The sequence below is a fragment of the Oncorhynchus keta genome, chromosome 34, assembly GCF_023373465.1.
Source record: "Oncorhynchus keta strain PuntledgeMale-10-30-2019 chromosome 34, Oket_V2, whole genome shotgun sequence".
Classification (NCBI taxonomy): Eukaryota; Metazoa; Chordata; class Actinopteri; order Salmoniformes; family Salmonidae; genus Oncorhynchus; species Oncorhynchus keta.
Genome location: NC_068454.1, coordinates 64,345,188 through 64,372,458, shown reverse-complemented (window position 1 = coordinate 64,372,458; position 27,271 = coordinate 64,345,188). Strand labels below are relative to the sequence as shown.

General features: G+C 31.3%; 1 protein-coding gene across 1 annotated transcript in view; it reads left to right on the top strand.

The window, feature by feature from the left end:
- LOC118367541 (neural-cadherin-like) overlaps positions 1-27,271 on the top strand; it is a 189,229-nt gene that overhangs the window by 94,114 nt on the left and 67,844 nt on the right. Inside the window, exon 5 of the mRNA XM_052494416.1 lies at positions 474-585. Coding sequence (XP_052350376.1) covers positions 474-585 — 112 coding nt within the window. The remainder of the gene's footprint in view (positions 1-473; positions 586-27,271) is intronic.

Here is a 27,271-nt window from a genome sequence, read left to right as displayed (position 1 = left end):
TCTCTTTCTCTTCCCCATTAATGATCTCTCTCTCCTTTGGATCTCTCTCTCTTCCTTACGCCTCAGGACTGTCATATTTACAGCTATAAAAAAATGATGTGTGTGTGCACAGAGATTCAGTGTAAATGTGTGTGCATGCATCTGTAAGAGTGAGTGTGTGTGTATAGGTGCGTGCGCGTGTGTGTGATGTTGGGTTCCGCTTGGCCGGGGAGCGACTCAGAGGGATGGGCTGCAGCTGTGCCTGACTACCACTGGGTTCTCGCTCTCCCACACACTCATTTATATTAACCCAGCCAGCACGCCCGAGGAAACACACATACACACGAATACTTACACTCACACTCACATACACAATCACATACAGTATTGTGTAAATGACTGTCATCTGAAAGCTTCACTCTAAGAAGAACTTCCACAGACTCCCCCCGATCGCCGATCCAAGTTAACCCTTTCTCCTCTGTCCTTCCCTATAGGTGGTGGTTCACATCACAGATGAGAATGACTGCACTCCAGAATTCCTCCATTCCATTTACAGCCGGGATAACATTCCCGAAGCCACCGCGCCTGGAACGTCACTGCTACAAGGTGAGGTTCTATGTGGGACATAAAGTCCATAACATATCAAATCAAATCAAATCAAATTTATTGATATAGCCCTTCGTACATCAGCTGATATCTCAAAGTGCTGTACAGAAACCCAGCCTAAAACCCCAAACAGCAAGCAATGCAGGTGTAGATGCACGGTGGCTAGGAAAAACTCCCTAGAAAGGCCAAAACCTAGGAAGAAACCTAGAGAGGAACCAGGCTATGTGGGGTGGCCAGTCCTCTTCTGGCTGTGCCAGGTGGAGATCATAACAGAACATGGCCAATATGTTCAAATGTTCATAAATGATCAGCATGGTCGTATAATAATAAGGCAGAACAGTTGAAACTGGAGTAGCAGCACGGTCAGGTGGACTGGGGACAGCAAGGAGTCATCATGTCAGGTAGTCCTGGGGCATGGTCCTAGGGCTCAGGTCCTCCGAGAGAGAGAAAGAAAGAGAGAAGGAGAGAATTAGAGAACGCACACTTAGATTCACACAGGACACCGAATAGGACAGGAGAAGTACTCCAGATATAACAAACTGACCCTAGCCCACCGACACATAAACTACTGCAGCATAAATACTGGAGGCTGAGACAGGAGGGGTCAGGAGACACTGTGGCCCCATCCGAGGACACCCCCGGACAGGGCCAAACAGGAAGGATATAACCCCACCCACTTTGCCAAAGCACAGCCCTCACACCACTAGAGGGACATCTTCAACCAACAACTTACCATCCTGAGACAAGGCTGAGTATAGCCCACAAAGATCTCCGCCACGGCACAACCCAAGGGGGGGCACCAACCCAGACAGGATGACCACATAGGTAGAGACACACAGTCAGTCAGACAGACAGACAGACAGACAGACAGACAGACAGACAGACAGACAGCACTTACAGCACATACAGCATATACAGTAACAGTATATACAGTTCCTTCAGAAAGTATTCAGACCCCTTGACTTTTTCCACATTTTGCAACATTACAGCGATATTCAAAAATGTATATAATCTGTTTCTTTCCTCATCAATCTACACACGATACCCCATAATTACAAAGAAAAAACAAGTTTTTAGACATTTATATAAGTATTCAGACCCTTTACTCAGTACTTTGTTGAAGCACCTTTGGCAGGGATTACAGCATCGAGTCTTCTTGGGTATGACGCTGCAAGCTTGACACACCTGTATTTGGGGAGTTTCTCCTATTCTTTTCTGCAGATCCTCTCAAGCTCTGTCAGGTTGGATGGCGAGCATTGCTGCACAGCTATTTTCAGTTCTCCCCAGAGATGTTTGATTGTGTTCAAGTCCGGGCTCTGGCTGGGCCACTCAAGGATGTTCAGAGGATTGTCCCGAAGCCACTCCTGCGTTATCCTTTCTGTGTGCTTAGTGTCGTTGTCCTATCGGAAGGTGAACCTTCGCCCCAGTCTGCGGTCCTGAGCGCTCTGGAGCAGGTTTTCACCAAGGATCTCTCTGTACGTTGCTCCGTTCCTCTTTGCCTCGATCCTAACCAGTTCCTGACGCTGGAAAACAGCACAGCATGATGCTGCCACCACCATGCTTCACCGTAGGGATGGTGCCACCACCATGCTTCACCGTAGGGATGCTGCCACCACCATGCTTCGCCGTAGGGATGCTGCCACCACCATGCTTCGCCGTAGGGATGCTGCCACCACCATGCTTCGCCGTAGGGATGCTGCCACCACCATGCTTCGCCGTAGGGGTGCTGCCACCACCATGCTTCGCCGTAGGTATGGTGCCACCACCATGCTTCGCCGTAGGGATGCTGCCACCACCATGTTTCGCCGTAGGTATGGTGCCACCACCATGCTTCGCCGTAGGGATGGTGCCAGGTTTCCTCCAGACGTGACGTGTGGAATTCAGGCCAAAGAGTTCAATCTTGGTTTCATCAGACCAGAGAATCTTGTTTCTTATGGCCTGAGAGTCTTTAGGTGTCTTTGGCAAATTCCAAGCGGGCTGTCATGTGACTTTTAGTGAGGAGTGGCTTCCGTCTGGTCACTCTACCATAAAGGCCTGATTGGTGGAGTGCTGCAGAGATAGTTGTCTTTCTGGAAGGTTCTCCCATCTCCACAGAGGAACTCTAGTGCTCTGTCAGAGTGACCATCAGGTTCTTGGTCACCTCCCTGACCAAGGCCCTTCTCCCCCGAATGCTCAGTTGGCCAGGCGTCCAGCTCTAGGAAGAGTTTTGGTGGTTCCAAACTTCTTCCATTTAAGAATGATGGAGGCCACTGTGTTCTTTGGGACCTTCAATGCTGCATACATTTGTTGGTACCCTTCCCCAGATCTGTGCCTCAACACAACACTTGTGTAAATAAGGTGTTTCTGTTTCTTAATTTTAAATACATTTGCAAAAAAAAAATGTTTTCACTTTGTCATTATAGGGTATTGTGTGTGTATTGCTGAGGATTTCACATTTTTTAAATCCATTTTAGAATATCGCTGTAATGTAACAAAATGTGAAAAAAGTCAAGGGGCCTGAGTACTTTCCGAAGGCACTGTAACAGACAGACAGACAGACAGTAACAACACATAACAGACAGTGGGTACTGCCCTCTGTGTGAGATGGTGAGAGCCAGGCTTGGTTAGTGGACAGACACCCTGAGGGTTGAGGAGAGGGTGACCTCTACTAAAGGCTGGCCATAATGGAATGGGCTGCTCTTATCACCCTGCCTGTCCCAGACCTGATCCTATCACAGTAATTGAAAGGGTTTTACGCCCACTCACAATGGATGACTATGTGCCACGGTTTAACCACCGGCTACTCTTTTATAGAGGGAAGGGAAGGGAGGAGTGGGCAACCCTTTGGGAGGTTAGATAGACGAACGTGTTTCTTGTGCCGTTCATGCACAGGTATGTTCAGTCAATGTGCTACCATGTCTGTACATGCATCTATGTCCCATTCTATGTGACGTCAACTCTATTGTCTATTGCACACGCCACACGTTAAATGCGAGACCGACAACGAGGTTTGTTTTGCTGCTTGTCACACTGCATTAGGTTCTGGGATCAAATTGTCAATGCTAATGGCCAGCAGGCTAACAGCTAGCAGTCTTCTCGATCAGTCTTCTCCCACTGAGCCATCAGGAGAGGAGGGAGAGAAGAAGACAACTAATTTATCACGTGTGTGTGTGTTTGTTCGTGTGTGTGTGTGTGTGTGTGTGTGTGTGTGTGTGTGTGTGTGTGTGTGTGTGTGTGTGTGTGTGTGTGTGTGTGTGTGTGTGTGTGCGTGCGTGCGTGCGTGCGTGCGTGCGTGCGTGCGTGCGTGCGTGTGTCTGTGTGAGCCAGAGAAGAGAAGAGAATGGCCGAATTGCTTACCAGCCTTTAATTCTGTCTTTGTTCTCAGCTAAAGCCAATCGGCTTAAGTGAGGGATGGAGAAAATACAGAGACAAAAAGGAACGAGAGAACGAGAGAGTAAGACAGGATGATCTAGTGGCCGCGGCTTGCTTTCTGAAGCAGATGCACACGTTGGCCTGAGCCCGGCTGTGTGTGTGTGTCTGTGTGTCTGTCTCTGTGTGTCTGTGTCTTTGTCTCTGTGTGTCTGTGCATGTGCTTATAAACATGTAATTATGGTGAATAGGCAGCTTTTTTGCATATCGTCATGTCGACAGACACGTCTGTCACTCACTCACGCAGTGGAGACTCCCCCTGCATGCAGAGCGCGTGTGTGCGTGTAGAATGAATAGTTTGATTTCAAGCTTTAGAATGGATAGTTGATTTCAAATGTTAGAATGGATAGTTGATTTCAAACATTAGAATGGATAGTTGATTTCAAACATTAGAATGGATAGATGATTTCAAACATTAGAATGGATAGTTGATTTCAAACATTAGAATGGACAGTTTGATTTCAAACATTAGAATGGATAGTTGATTTCAAACATTAGAATGGATAGTTTGATTTCAAACATTAGAATGGACAGTTTGATTTCAAACATTAGAATGGATAGTTGATTTAAAATGTTAGAATGGACAGTTTGATTTCAAACGTTAGAATGGATAGTTTGATTTCAAACATTAGAATGGACAGTTTGATTTCAAACATTAGAATGGATAGTTGATTTCAAACATTAGAATGGATAGTTGATTTCAAACATTAGAATGGATAGTTGATTTCAAACATTAGAATGGATAGTTGATTTCAAACATTAGAATGGATAGTTGATTTCAAACGTTAGAATGGATAGTTGATTTCAAACATTAGAATGGACAGTTTGATTTCAAACATTAGAATGGATAGTTGATTTCAAACATTAGAATGGATAGTTGATTTCAAACATTAGAATGGATAGTTGATTTCAAACATTAGAATGGATAGTTGATTTCAAACATTAGAATGGATAGTTGATTTCAAACATTAGAATGGATAGTTGATTTCAAACATTAGAATGGACAGTTTGATTTCAAACGTTAGAAAGGATAGTTGATTTCAAACATTAGAATGGATAGTTGATTTCAAACGTTAGAATGGACAGTTTGATTTCAAACATTAGAATGGATAGTTGATTTCAAACATTAGAATGGATAGTTGATTTCAAACATTAGAATGGATAGTTGATTTCAAACATTAGAATGGATAGTTGATTTCAAACATTAGAATGGATAGTTTGATTTCAAACGTTAGAATGAATAGTTGATTTCAAACATTAGAATGGATAGTTTGATTTCAAACATTAGAATGGATAGTTGATTTCAAACATTAGAATGGATAGTTGATTTCAAACATTAGAATGGATAGTTGATTTCAAACATTAGAATGGATAGTTTGATTTCAAACATTAGAATGGATAGTTGATTTCAAACATTAGAATGGATAGTTTGATTTCAAACATTAGAATGGATAGTTGATTTCAAACATTAGAATGGATAGTTGATTTCAAACATTAGAATGGATAGTTGATTTCAAACATTAGAATGGATAGTTGATTTCAAACATTAGAATGGATAGTTGATTTCAAACATTAGAATGGATAGTTGATTTCAAACATTAGAATGGACAGTTTGATTTCAAACGTTAGAAAGGATAGTTGATTTCAAACATTAGAATGGATAGTTGATTTCAAACGTTAGAATGGACAGTTTGATTTCAAACATTAGAATGGATAGTTGATTTCAAACATTAGAATGGATAGTTGATTTCAAACATTAGAATGGATAGTTGATTTCAAACGTTAGAATGGATAGTTTGATTTCAAACATTAGAATGGATAGTTTGATTTCAAACATTAGAATGGATAGTTGATTTCAAACATTAGAATGGATAGTTTGATTTCAAACGTTAGAAAGGACAGTTTGATTTCAAACATTAGAATGGATAGTTGATTTCAAACATTAGAATGGATAGTTGATTTCAAACATTAGAATGGATAGTTGATTTCAAACGTTAGAATGGACAGTTTGATTTCAAACATTAGAATGGATAGTTGATTTCAAACATTAGAATGGATAGTTGATTTCAAACATTAGAATGGATAGTTGATTTCAAACATTAGAATGGATAGTTGATTTCAAACATTAGAATGGATAGTTGATTTCAAACGTTAGAATGGACAGTTTGATTTCAAACATTAGAATGGATAGTTGATTTCAAACATTAGAATGGATAGTTGATTTCAAACATTAGAATGGATAGTTGATTTCAAACGTTAGAATGGATAGTTTGATTTCAAACATTAGAATGGATAGTTTGATTTCAAACATTAGAATGGATAGTTGATTTCAAACATTAGAATGGATAGTTGATTTCAAACATTAGAATGGATAGTTGATTTCAAACATTAGAATGGATAGTTGATTTCAAACATTAGAATGGATAGTTGATTTCAAACATTAGAATGGATAGTTGATTTCAAACATTAGAATGGATAGTTGATTTCAAACATTAGAATGGATAGTTGATTTCAAACATTAGAATGGATAGTTGATTTCAAACATTAGAATGGATAGTTGATTTCAAACATTAGAATGGATAGTTGATTTCAAACGTTAGAATGGACAGTTTGATTTCAAACGTTAGAATGGACAGTTTGATTTCAAACATTAGAATGGATAGTTGATTTCAAACATTAGAATGGATAGTTGATTTCAAACATTAGAATGGATAGTTTGATTTCAAACATTAGAATGGATAGTTTGATTTCAAACATTAGAATGGATAGTTGATTTCAAACATTAGAATGGATAGTTGATTTCAAACATTAGAATGGATAGTTGATTTCAAACATTAGAATGGATAGTTGATTTCAAACATTAGAATGGATAGTTGATTTCAAACATTAGAATGGATAGTTGGTTTCAAACGTTAGAATGGATAGATGATTTCAAACATTAGAATGGATAGTTGATTTCAAACATTAGAATGGATAGTTGATTTCAAACATTAGAATGGATAGTTGATTTCAAACGTTAGAATGGATAGTTCATTTCAAACATTAGAATGGATAGTTGATTTCAAACATTAGAATGGATAGTTGATTTCAAACATTAGAATGGATAGTTGATTTCAAACATTAGAATGGATAGTTTGATTTCAAACATTAGCATGGACAGTTTGATTTCAAACATTAGAATGGATAGTTGATTTCAAACATTAGAATGGATAGTTGATTTCAAACATTAGAATGGATAGTTGATTTCAAACATTAGAATGGATAGTTGATTTCAAACATTAGAATGGATAGTTTGATTTCAAACATTAGAATGGACAGTTTGATTTCAAACATTAGAATGGATAGTTGATTTCAAACATTAGAATGGATAGTTGATTTCAAACATTAGAATGGATAGTTGATTTCAAACATTAGAATGGATAGTTGATTTCAAACATTAGAATGGATACTTGATTTCAAACATTAGAATGGATAGTTGATTTCAAACGTTAGAATGGACAGTTTGATTTCAAACGTTAGAAAGGATAGTTGATTTCAAACATTAGAATGGATAGTTGATTTCAAACGTTGGAATGGACAGTTTGATTTCAAACATTAGAATGGATAGTTGATTTCAAACATTAGAATGGATAGTTGATTTCAAACATTAGAATGGACAGTTTGATTTCAAACATTAGAATGGATAGTTGATTTCAAACATTAGAATGGATAGTTTGATTTCAAACATTAGAATGGATAGTTGATTTCAAACATTAGAATGGACAGTTGATTTCAAACATTAGAATGGATAGTTGATTTCAAACATTAGAATGGATAGTTTGATTTCAAACATTAGAATGGATAGTTGATTTCAAACATTAGAATGGATAGTTGGTTTCAAACGTTAGAATGGATAGATGATTTCAAACATTAGAATGGATAGTTGATTTCAAACATTAGAATGGATAGTTGATTTCAAACATTAGAATGGATAGATGATTTCAAACATTAGAATGGATAGTTGATTTCAAACATTAGAATGGATAGTTGATTTCAAACGTTAGAATGGATAGTTCATTTCAAACATTAGAATGGATAGTTGATTTCAAACATTAGAATGGATAGTTTGATTTCAAACATTAGAATGGACAGTTTGATTTCAAACATTAGAATGGATAGTTGATTTCAAACATTAGAATGGATAGTTGATTTCAAACATTAGAATGGATAGTTGATTTCAAACATTAGAATGGATAGTTGATTTCAAACATTAGAATGGATAGTTTGATTTCAAACATTAGCATGGACAGTTTGATTTCAAACATTAGAATGGATAGTTGATTTCAAACATTAGAATGGATAGTTGATTTCAAACATTAGAATGGATAGTTGATTTCAAACATTAGAATGGATAGTTGATTTCAAACATTAGAATGGATAGTTTGATTTCAAACATTAGAATGGACAGTTTGATTTCAAACATTAGAATGGATAGTTGATTTCAAACATTAGAATGGATAGTTGATTTCAAACATTAGAATGGATAGTTGATTTCAAACATTAGAATGGATAGTTGATTTCAAACATTAGAATGGATACTTGATTTCAAACATTAGAATGGATAGTTGATTTCAAACGTTAGAATGGACAGTTTGATTTCAAACGTTAGAAAGGATAGTTGATTTCAAACATTAGAATGGATAGTTGATTTCAAACGTTGGAATGGACAGTTTGATTTCAAACATTAGAATGGATAGTTGATTTCAAACATTAGAATGGATAGTTGATTTCAAACATTAGAATGGATAGTTTGATTTCAAACATTAGAATGGACAGTTTGATTTCAAACATTAGAATGGATAGTTGATTTCAAACATTAGAATGGATAGTTGATTTCAAACATTAGAATGGATAGTTGATTTCAAACATTAGAATGGATAGTTGATTTCAAACATTAGAATGGATACTTGATTTCAAACATTAGAATGGATAGTTGATTTCAAACGTTAGAATGGACAGTTTGATTTCAAACGTTAGAAAGGATAGTTGATTTCAAACATTAGAATGGATAGTTGATTTCAAACATTAGAATGGATAGTTGATTTCAAACATTAGAATGGATAGTTGATTTCAAACATTAGAATGGATAGTTAATTTCAAACATTAGAATATATAGTTTGATTTCAAACGTTAGAATGGACAGTTTGATTTCAAACATTAGAATGGATAGTTGATTTCAAACATTAGAATGGATAGTTTGATTTCAAACATTAGAATGGATAGTTGATTTCAAACATTAGAATGGACAGTTTGATTTCAAACATTAGAATGGATAGTTGATTTCAAACATTAGAATGGATAGTTGATTTCAAACATTAGAATGGATAGTTGATTTCAAACATTAGAATGGATAGTTGATTTCAAACATTAGAATGGATAGTTGATTTCAAACATTAGAATGGATAGTTGATTTCAAACATTAGAATGGATAGTTGATTTCAAACGTTAGAATGGACAGTTTGATTTCAAACGTTAGAATGGACAGTTTGATTTCAAACATTAGAATGGATAGTTGATTTCAAACATTAGAATGGATAGTTGATTTCAAACATTAGAATGGATAGTTGATTTCAAACATTAGAATGGATAGTTTGATTTCAAACATTAGAATGGATAGTTGATTTCAAACATTAGAATGGACAGTTGATTTCAAACGTTAGAATGGATAGTTGATTTCAAACATTAGAATGGATAGATGATTTCAAACATTAGAATGGATAGTTGATTTCAAACATTAGAATGGATAGTTGATTTCAAACGTTAGAATGGATAGATGATTTCAAACATTAGAATGGATAGTTGATTTCAAACATTAGAATGGATAGTTGATTTCAAACATTAGAATGGATAGATGATTTCAAACATTAGAATGGATAGTTGATTTCAAACATTAGAATGGATAGTTGATTTCAAACATTAGAATGGATAGATGATTTCAAACATTAGAATGGATAGTTGATTTCAAACATTAGAATGGATAGTTGATTTCAAACATTAGAATGGATAGTTTGATTTCAAACATTAGAATGGACAGTTTGATTTCAAACATTAGAATGGATAGTTGATTTCAAACATTAGAATGGATAGTTGATTTCAAACATTAGAATGGATAGTTGATTTCAAACATTAGAATGGATAGTTGATTTCAAACATTAGAATGGATAGTTTGATTTCAAACATTAGCATGGACAGTTTGATTTCAAACATTAGAATGGATAGTTGATTTCAAACATTAGAATGGATAGTTGATTTCAAACATTAGAATGGATAGTTGATTTCAAACATTAGAATGGATAGTTGATTTCAAACATTAGAATGGATAGTTTGATTTCAAACATTAGAATGGACAGTTTGATTTCAAACATTAGAATGGATAGTTGATTTCAAACATTAGAATGGATAGTTGATTTCAAACATTAGAATGGATAGTTGATTTCAAACATTAGAATGGATAGTTGATTTCAAACATTAGAATGGATACTTGATTTCAAACATTAGAATGGATAGTTGATTTCAAACGTTAGAATGGACAGTTTGATTTCAAACGTTAGAAAGGATAGTTGATTTCAAACATTAGAATGGATAGTTGATTTCAAACGTTGGAATGGACAGTTTGATTTCAAACATTAGAATGGATAGTTGATTTCAAACATTAGAATGGATAGTTGATTTCAAACATTAGAATGGATAGTTTGATTTCAAACATTAGAATGGACAGTTTGATTTCAAACATTAGAATGGATAGTTGATTTCAAACATTAGAATGGATAGTTGATTTCAAACATTAGAATGGATAGTTGATTTCAAACATTAGAATGGATACTTGATTTCAAACATTAGAATGGATACTTGATTTCAAACATTAGAATGGATAGTTGATTTCAAACGTTAGAATGGACAGTTTGATTTCAAACGTTAGAAAGGATAGTTGATTTCAAACATTAGAATGGATAGTTGATTTCAAACATTAGAATGGATAGTTGATTTCAAACATTAGAATGGATAGTTGATTTCAAACATTAGAATGGATAGTTAATTTCAAACATTAGAATATATAGTTTGATTTCAAACGTTAGAATGGACAGTTTGATTTCAAACATTAGAATGGATAGTTGATTTCAAACATTAGAATGGATAGTTGATTTCAAACATTAGAATGGATAGTTGATTTCAAACATTAGAATGGACAGTTTGATTTCAAACGTTAGAATGGACAGTTTGATTTCAAACGTTAGAAAGGATAGTTGATTTCAAACATTAGAATGGATAGTTGATTTCAAACATTAGAATGGATAGTTGATTTCAAACATTAGAATGGATAGTTGATTTCAAACATTAGAATGGATAGTTGATTTCAAACATTAGAATGGATAGTTGATTTCAAACATTAGAATGGATAGTTGATTTCAAACATTAGAATGGATAGTTGATTTCAAACGTTAGAATGGATAGTTCATTTCAAACATTAGAATGGATAGTTGATTTCAAACATTAGAATGGATAGTTTGATTTCAAACATTAGAATGGACAGTTTGATTTCAAACATTAGAATGGATAGTTGATTTCAAACATTAGAATGGATAGTTGATTTCAAACATTAGAATGGATAGTTGATTTCAAACATTAGAATGGATAGTTGATTTCAAACATTAGAATGGATAGTTGATTTCAAACATTAGAATGGATAGTTGATTTCAAACATTAGAATGGATAGTTGATTTCAAACATTAGAATGGATAGTTTGATTTCAAACATTAGAATGGACAGTTTGATTTCAAACATTAGAATGGATAGTTGATTTCAAACATTAGAATGGATAGTTGATTTCAAACATTAGAATGGATAGTTGATTTCAAACATTAGAATGGATAGTTGATTTCAAACATTAGAATGGATACTTGATTTCAAACATTAGAATGGATAGTTGATTTCAAACGTTAGAATGGACAGTTTGATTTCAAACGTTAGAAAGGATAGTTGATTTCAAACATTAGAATGGATAGTTGATTTCAAACGTTGGAATGGACAGTTTGATTTCAAACATTAGAATGGATAGTTGATTTCAAACATTAGAATGGATAGTTGATTTCAAACATTAGAATGGATAGTTTGATTTCAAACATTAGAATGGACAGTTTGATTTCAAACATTAGAATGGATAGTTGATTTCAAACATTAGAATGGATAGTTGATTTCAAACATTAGAATGGATAGTTGATTTCAAACATTAGAATGGATAGTTGATTTCAAACATTAGAATGGATACTTGATTTCAAACATTAGAATGGATAGTTGATTTCAAACGTTAGAATGGACAGTTTGATTTCAAACGTTAGAAAGGATAGTTGATTTCAAACATTAGAATGGATAGTTGATTTCAAACATTAGAATGGATAGTTGATTTCAAACATTAGAATGGATAGTTGATTTCAAACATTAGAATGGATAGTTAATTTCAAACATTAGAATATATAGTTTGATTTCAAACGTTAGAATGGACAGTTTGATTTCAAACATTAGAATGGATAGTTGATTTCAAACATTAGAATGGATAGTTGATTTCAAACATTAGAATGGATAGTTGATTTCAAACATTAGAATGGACAGTTTGATTTCAAACGTTAGAATGGACAGTTTGATTTCAAACGTTAGAAAGGATAGTTGATTTCAAACATTAGAATGGATAGTTGATTTCAAACATTAGAATGGATAGTTGATTTCAAACATTAGAATGGATAGTTGATTTCAAACATTAGAATGGATAGTTAATTTCAAACATTAGAATATATAGTTTGATTTCAAACGTTAGAATGGACAGTTTGATTTCAAACATTAGAATGGATAGTTGATTTCAAACATTAGAATGGATAGTTGATTTCAAACATTAGAATGGATAGTTGATTTCAAACATTAGAATGGACAGTTTGATTTCAAACGTTAGAAAGGATAGTTGATTTCAAACATTAGAATGGATAGTTGATTTCAAACGTTAGAATGGATAGTTTGATTTCAAACATTAGAATGGATAGTTGGTTTCAAACGTTAGAATGGATAGTTGATTTCAAACATTAGAATGGATAGTTGATTTCAAACGTTAGAATGGATAGTTGATTTCAAACGTTAGAATGGATAGTTGATTTCAAACATTAGAATGGATAGTTGGTTTCAAACGTTAGAATGGATAGTTGATTTCAAACATTAGAATGGATAGTTGATTTCAAACGTTAGAATGGATAGTTGATTTCAAACGTTAGAATGGATAGTTGATTTCAAACATTAGAATGGATAGTTGGTTTCAAACGTTAGAATGGATAGTTGATTTCAAACATTAGAATGGATAGTTGATTTCAAACGTTAGAATGGATAGTTGATTTCAAACGTTAGAATGGATAGTTGATTTCAAACATTAGAATGGATAGTTGGTTTCAAACGTTAGAATGGATAGTTGATTTCAAACATTAGAATGGATAGTTGATTTCAAACATTAGAATGGATAGTTGATTTCAAACATTAGAATGGATAGTTGGTTTCAAACGTTAGAATGGATAGTTGATTTCAAACGTTAGAATGGATAGTTGATTTCAAACATTAGAATGGATAGTTGGTTTCAAACGTTAGAATGGATAGTTGATTTCAAACATTAGAATGGATAGTTGATTTCAAACATTAGAATGGATAGTTGATTTCAAACATTAGAATGGATAGTTGGTTTCAAACGTTAGAATGGATAGTTGATTTCAAACATTAGAATGGATAGTTGATTTCAAACGTTAGAATGGACAGTTTGATTTCAAACATTAGAATGGATAGTTGGTTTCAAACGTTAGAATGGATAGTTGATTTCAAACATTAGAATGGATAGTTGATTTCAAACATTAGAATGGATAGTTGATTTCAAACATTAGAATGGATAGTTGATTTCAAACATTAGAATGGATAGTTGATTTCAAACATTAGAATGGATAGTTGATTTCAAACATTAGAATGGATAGTTGATTTCAAACATTAGAATGGATAGTTGATTTCAAACATTAGAATGGATAGTTGATTTCAAACATTAGAATGGATAGTTGGTTTCAAACGTTAGAATGGATAGATGATTTCAAACATTAGAATGGATAGTTGATTTCAAACATTAGAATGGATAGTTTGATTTCAAACATTAGAATGGATAGTTGATTTCAAACATTAGAATGGATAGTTGATTTCAAACGTTAGAATGGACAGTTTGATTTCAAACATTAGAATGGATAGTTGATTTCAAACATTAGAATGGATAGTTGATTTCAAACATTAGAATGGATAGTTGATTTCAAACATTAGAATGGATAGTTGATTTCAAACATTAGAATGGATAGTTTGATTTCAAACATTAGAATGGACAGTTTGATTTCAAACATTAGAATGGATAGTTGATTTCAAACATTAGAATGGATAGTTGATTTCAAACATTAGAATGGATAGTTGATTTCAAACATTAGAATGGATAGTTGATTTCAAACATTAGAATGGATACTTGATTTCAAACATTAGAATGGATAGTTGATTTCAAACGTTAGAATGGACAGTTTGATTTCCAACGTTAGAAAGGATAGTTGATTTCAAACATTAGAATGGATAGTTGATTTCAAACGTTAGAATGGACAGTTTGATTTCAAACATTAGAATGGATAGTTGATTTCAAACATTAGAATGGATAGTTGATTTCAAACATTAGAATGGATAGTTGATTTCAAACATTAGAATGGATAGTTGATTTCAAACATTAGAATGGATACTTGATTTCAAACATTAGAATGGATAGTTGATTTCAAACGTTAGAATGGACAGTTTGATTTCAAACGTTAGAAAGGATAGTTGATTTCAAACATTAGAATGGATAGTTGATTTCAAATGTTAGAATGGACAGTTTGATTTCAAACATTAGAATGGATAGTTGATTTCAAACATTAGAATGGATAGTTGATTTCAAACATTAGAATGGATAGTTGATTTCAAACATTAGAATGGATAGTTGATTTCAAACATTAGAATGGATACTTGATTTCAAACATTAGAATGGATAGTTGATTTCAAACGTTAGAATGGACAGTTTGATTTCAAACGTTAGAAAGGATAGTTGATTTCAAACATTAGAATGGATAGTTGATTTCAAATGTTAGAATGGACAGTTTGATTTCAAACATTAGAATGGATAGTTGATTTCAAACATTAGAATGGATAGTTGATTTCAAACATTAGAATGGATAGTTGATTTCAAACATTAGAATGGATAGTTAATTTCAAACATTAGAATATATAGTTTGATTTCAAACGTTAGAATGGACAGTTTGATTTCAAACATTAGAATGGATAGTTGATTTCAAACATTAGAATGGATAGTTGATTTCAAACATTAGAATGGATAGTTGATTTCAAACATTAGAATGGATAGTTGATTTCAAACATTAGAATGGATACTTGATTTCAAACATTAGAATGGATAGTTGATTTCAAACGTTAGAATGGACAGTTTGATTTCAAACGTTAGAAAGGATAGTTGATTTCAAACATTAGAATGGATAGTTGATTTCAAACGTTGGAATGGACAGTTTGATTTCAAACATTAGAATGGATAGTTGATTTCAAACATTAGAATGGATAGTTGATTTCAAACATTAGAATGGATAGTTTGATTTCAAACATTAGAATGGACAGTTTGATTTCAAACATTAGAATGGATAGTTGATTTCAAACATTAGAATGGATAGTTGATTTCAAACATTAGAATGGATAGTTGATTTCAAACATTAGAATGGATACTTGATTTCAAACATTAGAATGGATACTTGATTTCAAACATTAGAATGGATAGTTGATTTCAAACGTTAGAATGGACAGTTTGATTTCAAACGTTAGAAAGGATAGTTGATTTCAAACATTAGAATGGATAGTTGATTTCAAACATTAGAATGGATAGTTGATTTCAAACATTAGAATGGATAGTTGATTTCAAACATTAGAATGGATAGTTAATTTCAAACATTAGAATATATAGTTTGATTTCAAACGTTAGAATGGACAGTTTGATTTCAAACATTAGAATGGATAGTTGATTTCAAACATTAGAATGGATAGTTGATTTCAAACATTAGAATGGATAGTTGATTTCAAACATTAGAATGGACAGTTTGATTTCAAACGTTAGAATGGACAGTTTGATTTCAAACGTTAGAAAGGATAGTTGATTTCAAACATTAGAATGGATAGTTGATTTCAAACATTAGAATGGATAGTTGATTTCAAACATTAGAATGGATAGTTGATTTCAAACATTAGAATGGATAGTTGATTTCAAACATTAGAATGGATAGTTGATTTCAAACATTAGAATGGATAGTTGATTTCAAACATTAGAATGGATAGTTGATTTCAAACGTTAGAATGGATAGTTGATTTCAAACGTTAGAATGGATAGTTCATTTCAAACATTAGAATGGATAGTTGATTTCAAACATTAGAATGGATAGTTTGATTTCAAACATTAGAATGGACAGTTTGATTTCAAACATTAGAATGGATAGTTGATTTCAAACATTAGAATGGATAGTTGATTTCAAACATTAGAATGGATAGTTGATTTCAAACATTAGAATGGATAGTTGATTTCAAACATTAGAATGGATAGTTGATTTCAAACATTAGAATGGATAGTTGATTTCAAACATTAGAATGGATAGTTGATTTCAAACATTAGAATGGATAGTTTGATTTCAAACATTAGAATGGACAGTTTGATTTCAAACATTAGAATGGATAGTTGATTTCAAACATTAGAATGGATAGTTGATTTCAAACATTAGAATGGATAGTTGATTTCAAACATTAGAATGGATAGTTGATTTCAAACATTAGAATGGATACTTGATTTCAAACATTAGAATGGATAGTTGATTTCAAACGTTAGAATGGACAGTTTGATTTCAAACGTTAGAAAGGATAGTTGATTTCAAACATTAGAATGGATAGTTGATTTCAAACGTTGGAATGGACAGTTTGATTTCAAACATTAGAATGGATAGTTGATTTCAAACATTAGAATGGATAGTTGATTTCAAACATTAGAATGGATAGTTTGATTTCAAACATTAGAATGGACAGTTTGATTTCAAACATTAGAATGGATAGTTGATTTCAAACATTAGAATGGATAGTTGATTTCAAACATTAGAATGGATAGTTGATTTCAAACATTAGAATGGATAGTTGATTTCAAACATTAGAATGGATACTTGATTTCAAACATTAGAATGGATAGTTGATTTCAAACGTTAGAATGGACAGTTTGATTTCAAACGTTAGAAAGGATAGTTGATTTCAAACATTAGAATGGATAGTTGATTTCAAACATTAGAATGGATAGTTGATTTCAAACATTAGAATGGATAGTTGATTTCAAACATTAGAATGGATAGTTAATTTCAAACATTAGAATATATAGTTTGATTTCAAACGTTAGAATGGACAGTTTGATTTCAAACATTAGAATGGATAGTTGATTTCAAACATTAGAATGGATAGTTGATTTCAAACATTAGAATGGATAGTTGATTTCAAACATTAGAATGGACAGTTTGATTTCAAACGTTAGAATGGACAGTTTGATTTCAAACGTTAGAAAGGATAGTTGATTTCAAACATTAGAATGGATAGTTGATTTCAAACATTAGAATGGATAGTTGATTTCAAACATTAGAATGGATAGTTGATTTCAAACATTAGAATGGATAGTTAATTTCAAACATTAGAATATATAGTTTGATTTCAAACGTTAGAATGGACAGTTTGATTTCAAACATTAGAATGGATAGTTGATTTCAAACATTAGAATGGATAGTTGATTTCAAACATTAGAATGGATAGTTGATTTCAAACATTAGAATGGACAGTTTGATTTCAAACGTTAGAAAGGATAGTTGATTTCAAACATTAGAATGGATAGTTGATTTCAAACGTTAGAATGGATAGTTTGATTTCAAACATTAGAATGGATAGTTGGTTTCAAACGTTAGAATGGATAGTTGATTTCAAACATTAGAATGGATAGTTGATTTCAAACGTTAGAATGGATAGTTGATTTCAAACGTTAGAATGGATAGTTGATTTCAAACATTAGAATGGATAGTTGGTTTCAAACATTAGAATGGATAGTTGATTTCAAACATTAGAATGGATAGTTGATTTCAAACGTTAGAATGGATAGTTGATTTCAAACGTTAGAATGGATAGTTGATTTCAAACATTAGAATGGATAGTTGGTTTCAAACGTTAGAATGGATAGTTGATTTCAAACATTAGAATGGATAGTTGATTTCAAACATTAGAATGGATAGTTGATTTCAAACATTAGAATGGATAGTTGGTTTCAAACATTAGAATGGATAGTTGATTTCAAACATTAGAATGGATAGTTGATTTCAAACGTTAGAATGGATAGTTTGATTTCAAACATTAGAATGGATAGTTGATTTCAAACATTAGAATGGATAGTTGATTTCAAACATTAGAATGGATAGTTGATTTCAAACATTAGAATGGATAGTTGATTTCAAACATTAGAATGGATAGTTGATTTCAAACATTAGAATGGATAGTTGATTTCAAACATTAGAATGGATAGTTGATTTCAAACATTAGAATGGATAGTTGATTTCAAACATTAGAATGGATAGTTGATTTCAAACATTAGAATGGATAGATGATTTCAAACATTAGAATGGATAGTTGGTTTCAAACGTTAGAATGGATAGTTTGATTTCAAACATTAGAATGGATAGTTGATTTCAAACATTAGAATGGATAGTTTGATTTCAAACATTAGAATGGATAGTTGATTTCAAACATTAGAATGGATAGTTGATTTCAAACATTAGAATGGATAGTTTGATTTCAAACATTAGAATGGATAGTTGATTTCAAACATTAGAATGGATAGTTGATTTCAAACATTAGAATGGATAGTTGATTTCAAACATTAGAATGGATAGTTGATTTCAAACATTAGAATGGATAGTTTGATTTCAAACATTAGAATGGACAGTTTGATTTCAAACATTAGAATGGATAGTTGATTTCAAACATTAGAATGGATAGTTGATTTCAAACATTAGAATGGATAGTTGATTTCAAACATTAGAATGGATAGTTGATTTCAAACATTAGAATGGATAGTTGATTTCAAACATTAGAATGGATAGTTGATTTCAAACGTTAGAATGGATAGTTTGATTTCAAACATTAGAATGGATAGTTGATTTCAAACATTAGAATGGATAGTTGATTTCAAACGTTAGAATGGACAGTTTGATTTCAAACATTAGAATGGATAGTTGATTTCAAACATTAGAATGGATAGTTGATTTCAAACATTAGAATGGATAGTTTGATTTCAAACATTAGAATGGATAGTTTGATTTCAAACATTAGAATGGATAGTTGATTTCAAACATTAGAATGGATAGTTGATTTCAAACATTAGAATGGATAGTTGATTTCAAACATTAGAATGGATAGTTGATTTCAAACATTAGAATGGATAGTTTGATTTCAAACATTAGAATGGATAGTTGATTTCAAACGTTAGAATGGACAGTTTGATTTCAAACGTTAGAAAGGATAGTTGATTTCAAACATTAGAATGGATAGTTGATTTCAAATGTTAGAATGGACAGTTTGATTTCAAACATTAGAATGGATAGTTGATTTCAAACATTAGAATGGATAGTTGATTTCAAACATTAGAATGGATAGTTGATTTCAAACATTAGAATGGATAGTTAATTTCAAACATTAGAATATATAGTTTGATTTCAAACGTTAGAATGGATAGTTTGATTTCAAACATTAGAATGGATAGTTGATTTCAAACATTAGAATGGATAGTTGATTTCAAACATTAGAATGGATAGTTGATTTCAAACATTAGAATGGATAGTTTGATTTCAAACGTTAGAAAGGATAGTTGATTTCAAACATTAGAATGGATAGTTGATTTCAAACATTAGAATGGATAGTTTGATTTCAAACATTAGAATGGATAGTTGGTTTCAAACGTTAGAATGGATAGTTGATTTCAAACATTAGAATGGATAGTTGATTTCAAACATTAGAATGGATAGTTGATTTCAAACGTTAGAATGGATAGTTGATTTCAAACATTAGAATGGATAGTTGGTTTCAAACGTTAGAATGGATAGTTGATTTCAAACATTAGAATGGATAGTTGATTTCAAACATTAGAATGGATAGTTGATTTCAAACGTTAGAATGGATAGTTGATTTCAAATGTTAGAATGGATAGTTGATTTCAAACATTAGAATGGATAGTTGATTTCAAACGTTAGAATGGATAGTTGATTTCAAACATTAGAATGGATAGTTGATTTCAAACATTAGAATGGATAGTTGATTTCAAACATTAGAATGGATAGTTGATTTCAAACATTAGAATGGATAGTTGATTTCAAACATTAGAATGGATAGTTGATTTCAAACATTAGAATGGATAGTTGATTTCAAACATTAGAATGGATAGTTGATTTCAAACATTAGAATGGATAGTTGATTTCAAACGTTAGAATGGATAGTTGATTTCAAACATTAGAATGGATAGTTGATTTCAAACATTAGAATGGATAGTTGATTTCAAACATTAGAATGGATAGTTGATTTCAAACGTTAGAATGGATAGTTGATTTCAAACATTAGAATGGATAGATGATTTCAAACATTAGAATGGATAGTTGATTTCAAACATTAGAATGGATAGTTGATTTCAAACGTTAGAATGGATAGTTGATTTCAAACATTAGAATGGATAGTTGATTTCAAACGTTAGAATGGACAGTTTGATTTCAAACATTAGAATGGATAGTTGGTTTCAAACGTTAGAATGGATAGTTGATTTCAAACATTAGAATGGATAGTTAATTTCAAACATTAGAATGGATAGTTGATTTCAAACATTAGAATGGATAGTTGATTTCAAACATTAGAATGGATAGTTGATTTCAAACATTAGAATGGATAGTTGATTTCAAACATTAGAATGGATAGTTGATTTCAAACATTAGAATGGATAGTTGATTTCAAACATTAGAATGGATAGTTGATTTCAAACATTAGAATGGATAGTTGGTTTCAAACGTTAGAATGGATAGATGATTTCAAACATTAGAATGGATAGTTGATTTCAAACATTAGAATGGATAGTTTGATTTCAAACATTAGAATGGATAGTTGATTTCAAACATTAGAATGGATAGTTGATTTCAAACGTTAGAATGGACAGTTTGATTTCAAACATTAGAATGGATAGTTGATTTCAAACATTAGAATGGATAGTTGATTTCAAACATTAGAATGGATAGTTGATTTCAAACATTAGAATGGATAGTTGATTTCAAACATTAGAATGGATAGTTTGATTTCAAACATTAGAATGGACAGTTTGATTTCAAACATTAGAATGGATAGTTGATTTCAAACATTAGAATGGATAGTTGATTTCAAACATTAGAATGGATAGTTGATTTCAAACATTAGAATGGATAGTTGATTTCAAACATTAGAATGGATACTTGATTTCAAACATTAGAATGGATAGTTGATTTCAAACGTTAGAATGGACAGTTTGATTTCAAACGTTAGAAAGGATAGTTGATTTCAAACATTAGAATGGATAGTTGATTTCAAACGTTAGAATGGACAGTTTGATTTCAAACATTAGAATGGATAGTTGATTTCAAACATTAGAATGGATAGTTGATTTCAAACATTAGAATGGATAGTTTGATTTCAAACATTAGAATGGACAGTTTGATTTCAAACATTAGAATGGATAGTTGATTTCAAACATTAGAATGGATAGTTGATTTCAAACATTAGAATGGATAGTTGATTTCAAACATTAGAATGGATAGTTGATTTCAAACATTAGAATGGATACTTGATTTCAAACATTAGAATGGATAGTTGATTTCAAACGTTAGAATGGACAGTTTGATTTCAAACATTAGAATGGATAGTTGATTTCAAACATTAGAATGGATAGTTGATTTCAAACATTAGAATGGATAGTTGGTTTCAAACGTTAGAATGGATAGATGATTTCAAACATTAGAATGGATAGTTGATTTCAAACATTAGAATGGATAGTTTGATTTCAAACATTAGAATGGATAGTTGATTTCAAACATTAGAATGGATAGTTGATTTCAAACGTTAGAATGGACAGTTTGATTTCAAACATTAGAATGGATAGTTGATTTCAAACATTAGAATGGATAGTTGATTTCAAACATTAGAATGGATAGTTGATTTCAAACATTAGAATGGATAGTTGATTTCAAACATTAGAATGGATAGTTTGATTTCAAACATTAGAATGGACAGTTTGATTTCAAACATTAGAATGGATAGTTGATTTCAAACATTAGAATGGATAGTTGATTTCAAACATTAGAATGGATAGTTGATTTCAAACATTAGAATGGATAGTTGATTTCAAACATTAGAATGGATACTTGATTTCAAACATTAGAATGGATAGTTGATTTCAAACGTTAGAATGGACAGTTTGATTTCAAACGTTAGAAAGGATAGTTGATTTCAAACATTAGAATGGATAGTTGATTTCAAACGTTAGCATGGACAGTTTGATTTAAAACATTAGAATGGATAGTTGATTTCAAACATTAGAATGGATAGTTGATTTCAAACGTTAGAATGGACAGTTTGATTTCAAACATTAGAATGGATAGTTTGATTTCAAACATTAGAATGGATAGTTGATTTCAAACATTAGAATGGATAGTTGATTTCAAACATTAGAATGGATAGTTGATTTCAAACATTAGAATGGATAGTTGATTTCAAACATTAGAATGGATAGTTGATTTCAAACATTAGAATGGATAGTTGATTTCAAACATTAGAATGGATAGTTTGATTTCAAACGTTAGAATGGATAGTTGATTTCAAACATTAGAATGGATAGTTGATTTCAAATGTTAGAATGGACAGTTTGATTTCAAACATTAGAATGGATAGTTGATTTCAAACATTAGAATGGATAGTTGATTTCAAACATTAGAATGGATAGTTGATTTCAAACATTAGAATGGATAGTTAATTTCAAACATTAGAATATATAGTTTGATTTCAAACGTTAGAATGGACAGTTTGATTTCAAACATTAGAATGGATAGTTGATTTCAAACATTAGAATGGATAGTTGATTTCAAACATTAGAATGGATAGTTGATTTCAAACATTAGAATGGACAGTTTGATTTCAAACGTTAGAAAGGATAGTTGATTTCAAACATTAGAATGGATAGTTGATTTCAAACATTAGAATGGATAGTTTGATTTCAAACATTAGAATGGATAGTTGGTTTCAAACGTTAGAATGGATAGTTGATTTCAAACATTAGAATGGATAGTTGATTTCAAACGTTAGAATGGATAGTTGATTTCAAACGTTAGAATGGATAGTTGATTTCAAACATTAGAATGGATAGTTGGTTTCAAACATTAGAATGGATAGTTGATTTCAAACATTAGAATGGATAGTTGATTTCAAACGTTAGAATGGATAGTTGATTTCAAACGTTAGAATGGATAGTTGATTTCAAACATTAGAATGGATAGTTGATTTCAAACATTAGAATGGATAGTTGATTTCAAACGTTAGAATGGATAGTTGATTTCAAACATTAGAATGGATAGTTGGTTTCAAACGTTAGAATGGATAGTTGATTTCAAACATTAGAATGGATAGTTGATTTCAAACGTTAGAATGGATAGTTGATTTCAAACGTTAGAATGGATAGTTGATTTCAAACATTAGAATGGATAGTTGGTTTCAAACGTTAGAATGGATAGTTGATTTCAAACATTAGAATGGATAGTTGATTTCAAACGTTAGAATGGATAGTTGATTTCAAACGTTAGAATGGATAGTTGATTTCAAACGTTAGAATGGATAGTTGATTTCAAACATTAGAATGGATAGTTGGTTTCAAACGTTAGAATGGATAGTTGATTTCAAACATTAGAATGGATAGTTGATTTCAAACATTAGAATGGATAGTTGATTTCAAACATTAGAATGGATAGTTGGTTTCAAACGTTAGAATGGATAGTTGATTTCAAACATTAGAATGGATAGTTGATTTCAAACGTTAGAATGGACAGTTTGATTTCAAACATTAGAATGGATAGTTGGTTTCAAACGTTAGAATGGATAGTTGATTTCAAACATTAGAATGGATAGTTGATTTCAAACATTAGAATGGATAGTTGATTTCAAACATTAGAATGGATAGTTGATTTCAAACATTAGAATGGATAGTTGATTTCAAACATTAGAATGGATAGTTGATTTCAAACATTAGAATGGATAGTTGATTTCAAACATTAGAATGGATAGTTGATTTCAAACATTAGAATGGATAGTTGATTTCAAACATTAGAATGGATAGTTGGTTTCAAACGTTAGAATGGATAGATGATTTCAAACATTAGAATGGATAGTTGATTTCAAACATTAGAATGGATAGTTTGATTTCAAACATTAGAATGGATAGTTGATTTCAAACATTAGAATGGATAGTTGATTTCAAACGTTAGAATGGACAGTTTGATTTCAAACATTAGAATGGATAGTTGATTTCAAACATTAGAATGGATAGTTGATTTCAAACATTAGAATGGATAGTTGATTTCAAACATTAGAATGGATAGTTGATTTCAAACATTAGAATGGATAGTTTGATTTCAAACATTAGAATGGACAGTTTGATTTCAAACATTAGAATGGATAGTTGATTTCAAACATTAGAATGGATAGTTGATTTCAAACATTAGAATGGATAGTTGATTTCAAACATTAGAATGGATAGTTGATTTCAAACATTAGAATGGATACTTGATTTCAAACATTAGAATGGATAGTTGATTTCAAACGTTAGAATGGACAGTTTGATTTCAAACGTTAGAAAGGATAGTTGATTTCAAACATTAGAATGGATAGTTGATTTCAAACGTTAGAATGGACAGTTTGATTTCAAACATTAGAATGGATAGTTGATTTCAAACATTAGAATGGATAGTTGATTTCAAACATTAGAATGGATAGTTTGATTTCAAACATTAGAATGGACAGTTTGATTTCAAACATTAGAATGGATAGTTGATTTCAAACATTAGAATGGATAGTTGATTTCAAACATTAGAATGGATAGTTGATTTCAAACATTAGAATGGATAGTTGATTTCAAACATTAGAATGGATACTTGATTTCAAACATTAGAATGGATAGTTGATTTCAAACGTTAGAATGGACAGTTTGATTTCAAACGTTAGAAAGGATAGTTGATTTCAAACATTAGAATGGATAGTTGATTTCAAATGTTAGAATGGACAGTTTGATTTCAAACATTAGAATGGATAGTTGATTTCAAACATTAGAATGGATAGTTGATTTCAAACATTAGAATGGATAGTTGATTTCAAACATTAGAATGGATAGTTAATTTCAAACATTAGAATATATAGTTTGATTTCAAACGTTAGAATGGACAGTTTGATTTCAAACATTAGAATGGATAGTTGATTTCAAACATTAGAATGGATAGTTGATTTCAAACATTAGAATGGATAGTTGATTTCAAACATTAGAATGGACAGTTTGATTTCAAACGTTAGAAAGGATAGTTGATTTCAAACATTAGAATGGATAGTTGATTTCAAACGTTAGAATGGATAGTTTGATTTCAAACATTAGAATGGATAGTTGGTTTCAAACGTTAGAATGGATAGTTGATTTCAAACATTAGAATGGATAGTTGATTTCAAACGTTAGAATGGATAGTTGATTTCAAACGTTAGAATGGATAGTTGATTTCAAACATTAGAATGGATAGTTGGTTTCAAACGTTAGAATGGATAGTTGATTTCAAACATTAGAATGGATAGTTGATTTCAAACGTTAGAATGGATAGTTGATTTCAAACGTTAGAATGGATAGTTGATTTCAAATGTTAGAATGGATAGTTGATTTCAAACATTAGAATGGATAGTTGGTTTCAAACGTTAGAATGGATAGTTGATTTCAAACATTAGAATGGATAGTTGATTTCAAGCTTTAGAATGGATAGTTGATTTCAAATGTTAGAATGGATAGTTGATTTCAAACATTAGAATGGATAGTTGATTTCAAACATTAGAATGGATAGATGATTTCAAACATTAGAATGGATAGTTGATTTCAAACATTAGAATGGATAGTTGATTTCAAACATTAGAATGGATAGTTGATTTCAAACGTTAGCATGGACAGTTTGATTTAAAACATTAGAATGGATAGTTGATTTCAAACATTAGAATGGATAGTTGATTTCAAACGTTAGAATGGACAGTTTGATTTCAAACATTAGAATGGATAGTTGGTTTCAAACGTTAGAATGGATAGATGATTTCAAACATTAGAATGGATAGTTTGATTTCAAACATTAGAATGGACAGTTTGATTTCAAACATTAGAATGGATAGTTGATTTCAAACATTAGAATGGATAGTTGATTTCAAACATTAGAATGGATAGTTGATTTCAAACATTAGAATGGATAGTTGATTTCAAACATTAGAATGGATACTTGATTTCAAACATTAGAATGGATAGTTGATTTCAAACATTAGAATGGATAGTTAATTTCAAACATTAGAATATATAGTTTGATTTCAAACGTTAGAATGGACAGTTTGATTTCAAACATTAGAATGGATAGTTGATTTCAAACATTAGAATGGATAGTTGATTTCAAACATTAGAATGGATAGTTGATTTCAAACATTAGAATGGACAGTTTGATTTCAAACGTTAGAAAGGATAGTTGATTTCAAACATTAGAATGGATAGTTGATTTCAAACGTTAGAATGGATAGTTTGATTTCAAACATTAGAATGGATAGTTGGTTTCAAACGTTAGAATGAATGGATAGTTGATTTCAAACATTAGAATGGATAGTTGATTTCAAACGTTAGAATGGATAGTTGATTTCAAACGTTAGAATGGATAGTTGATTTCAAACATTAGAATGGATAGTTGGTTTCAAACGTTAGAATGGATAGTTGATTTCAAACATTAGAATGCATAGTTGATTTCAAACATTAGAATGGATAGTTGATTTCAAA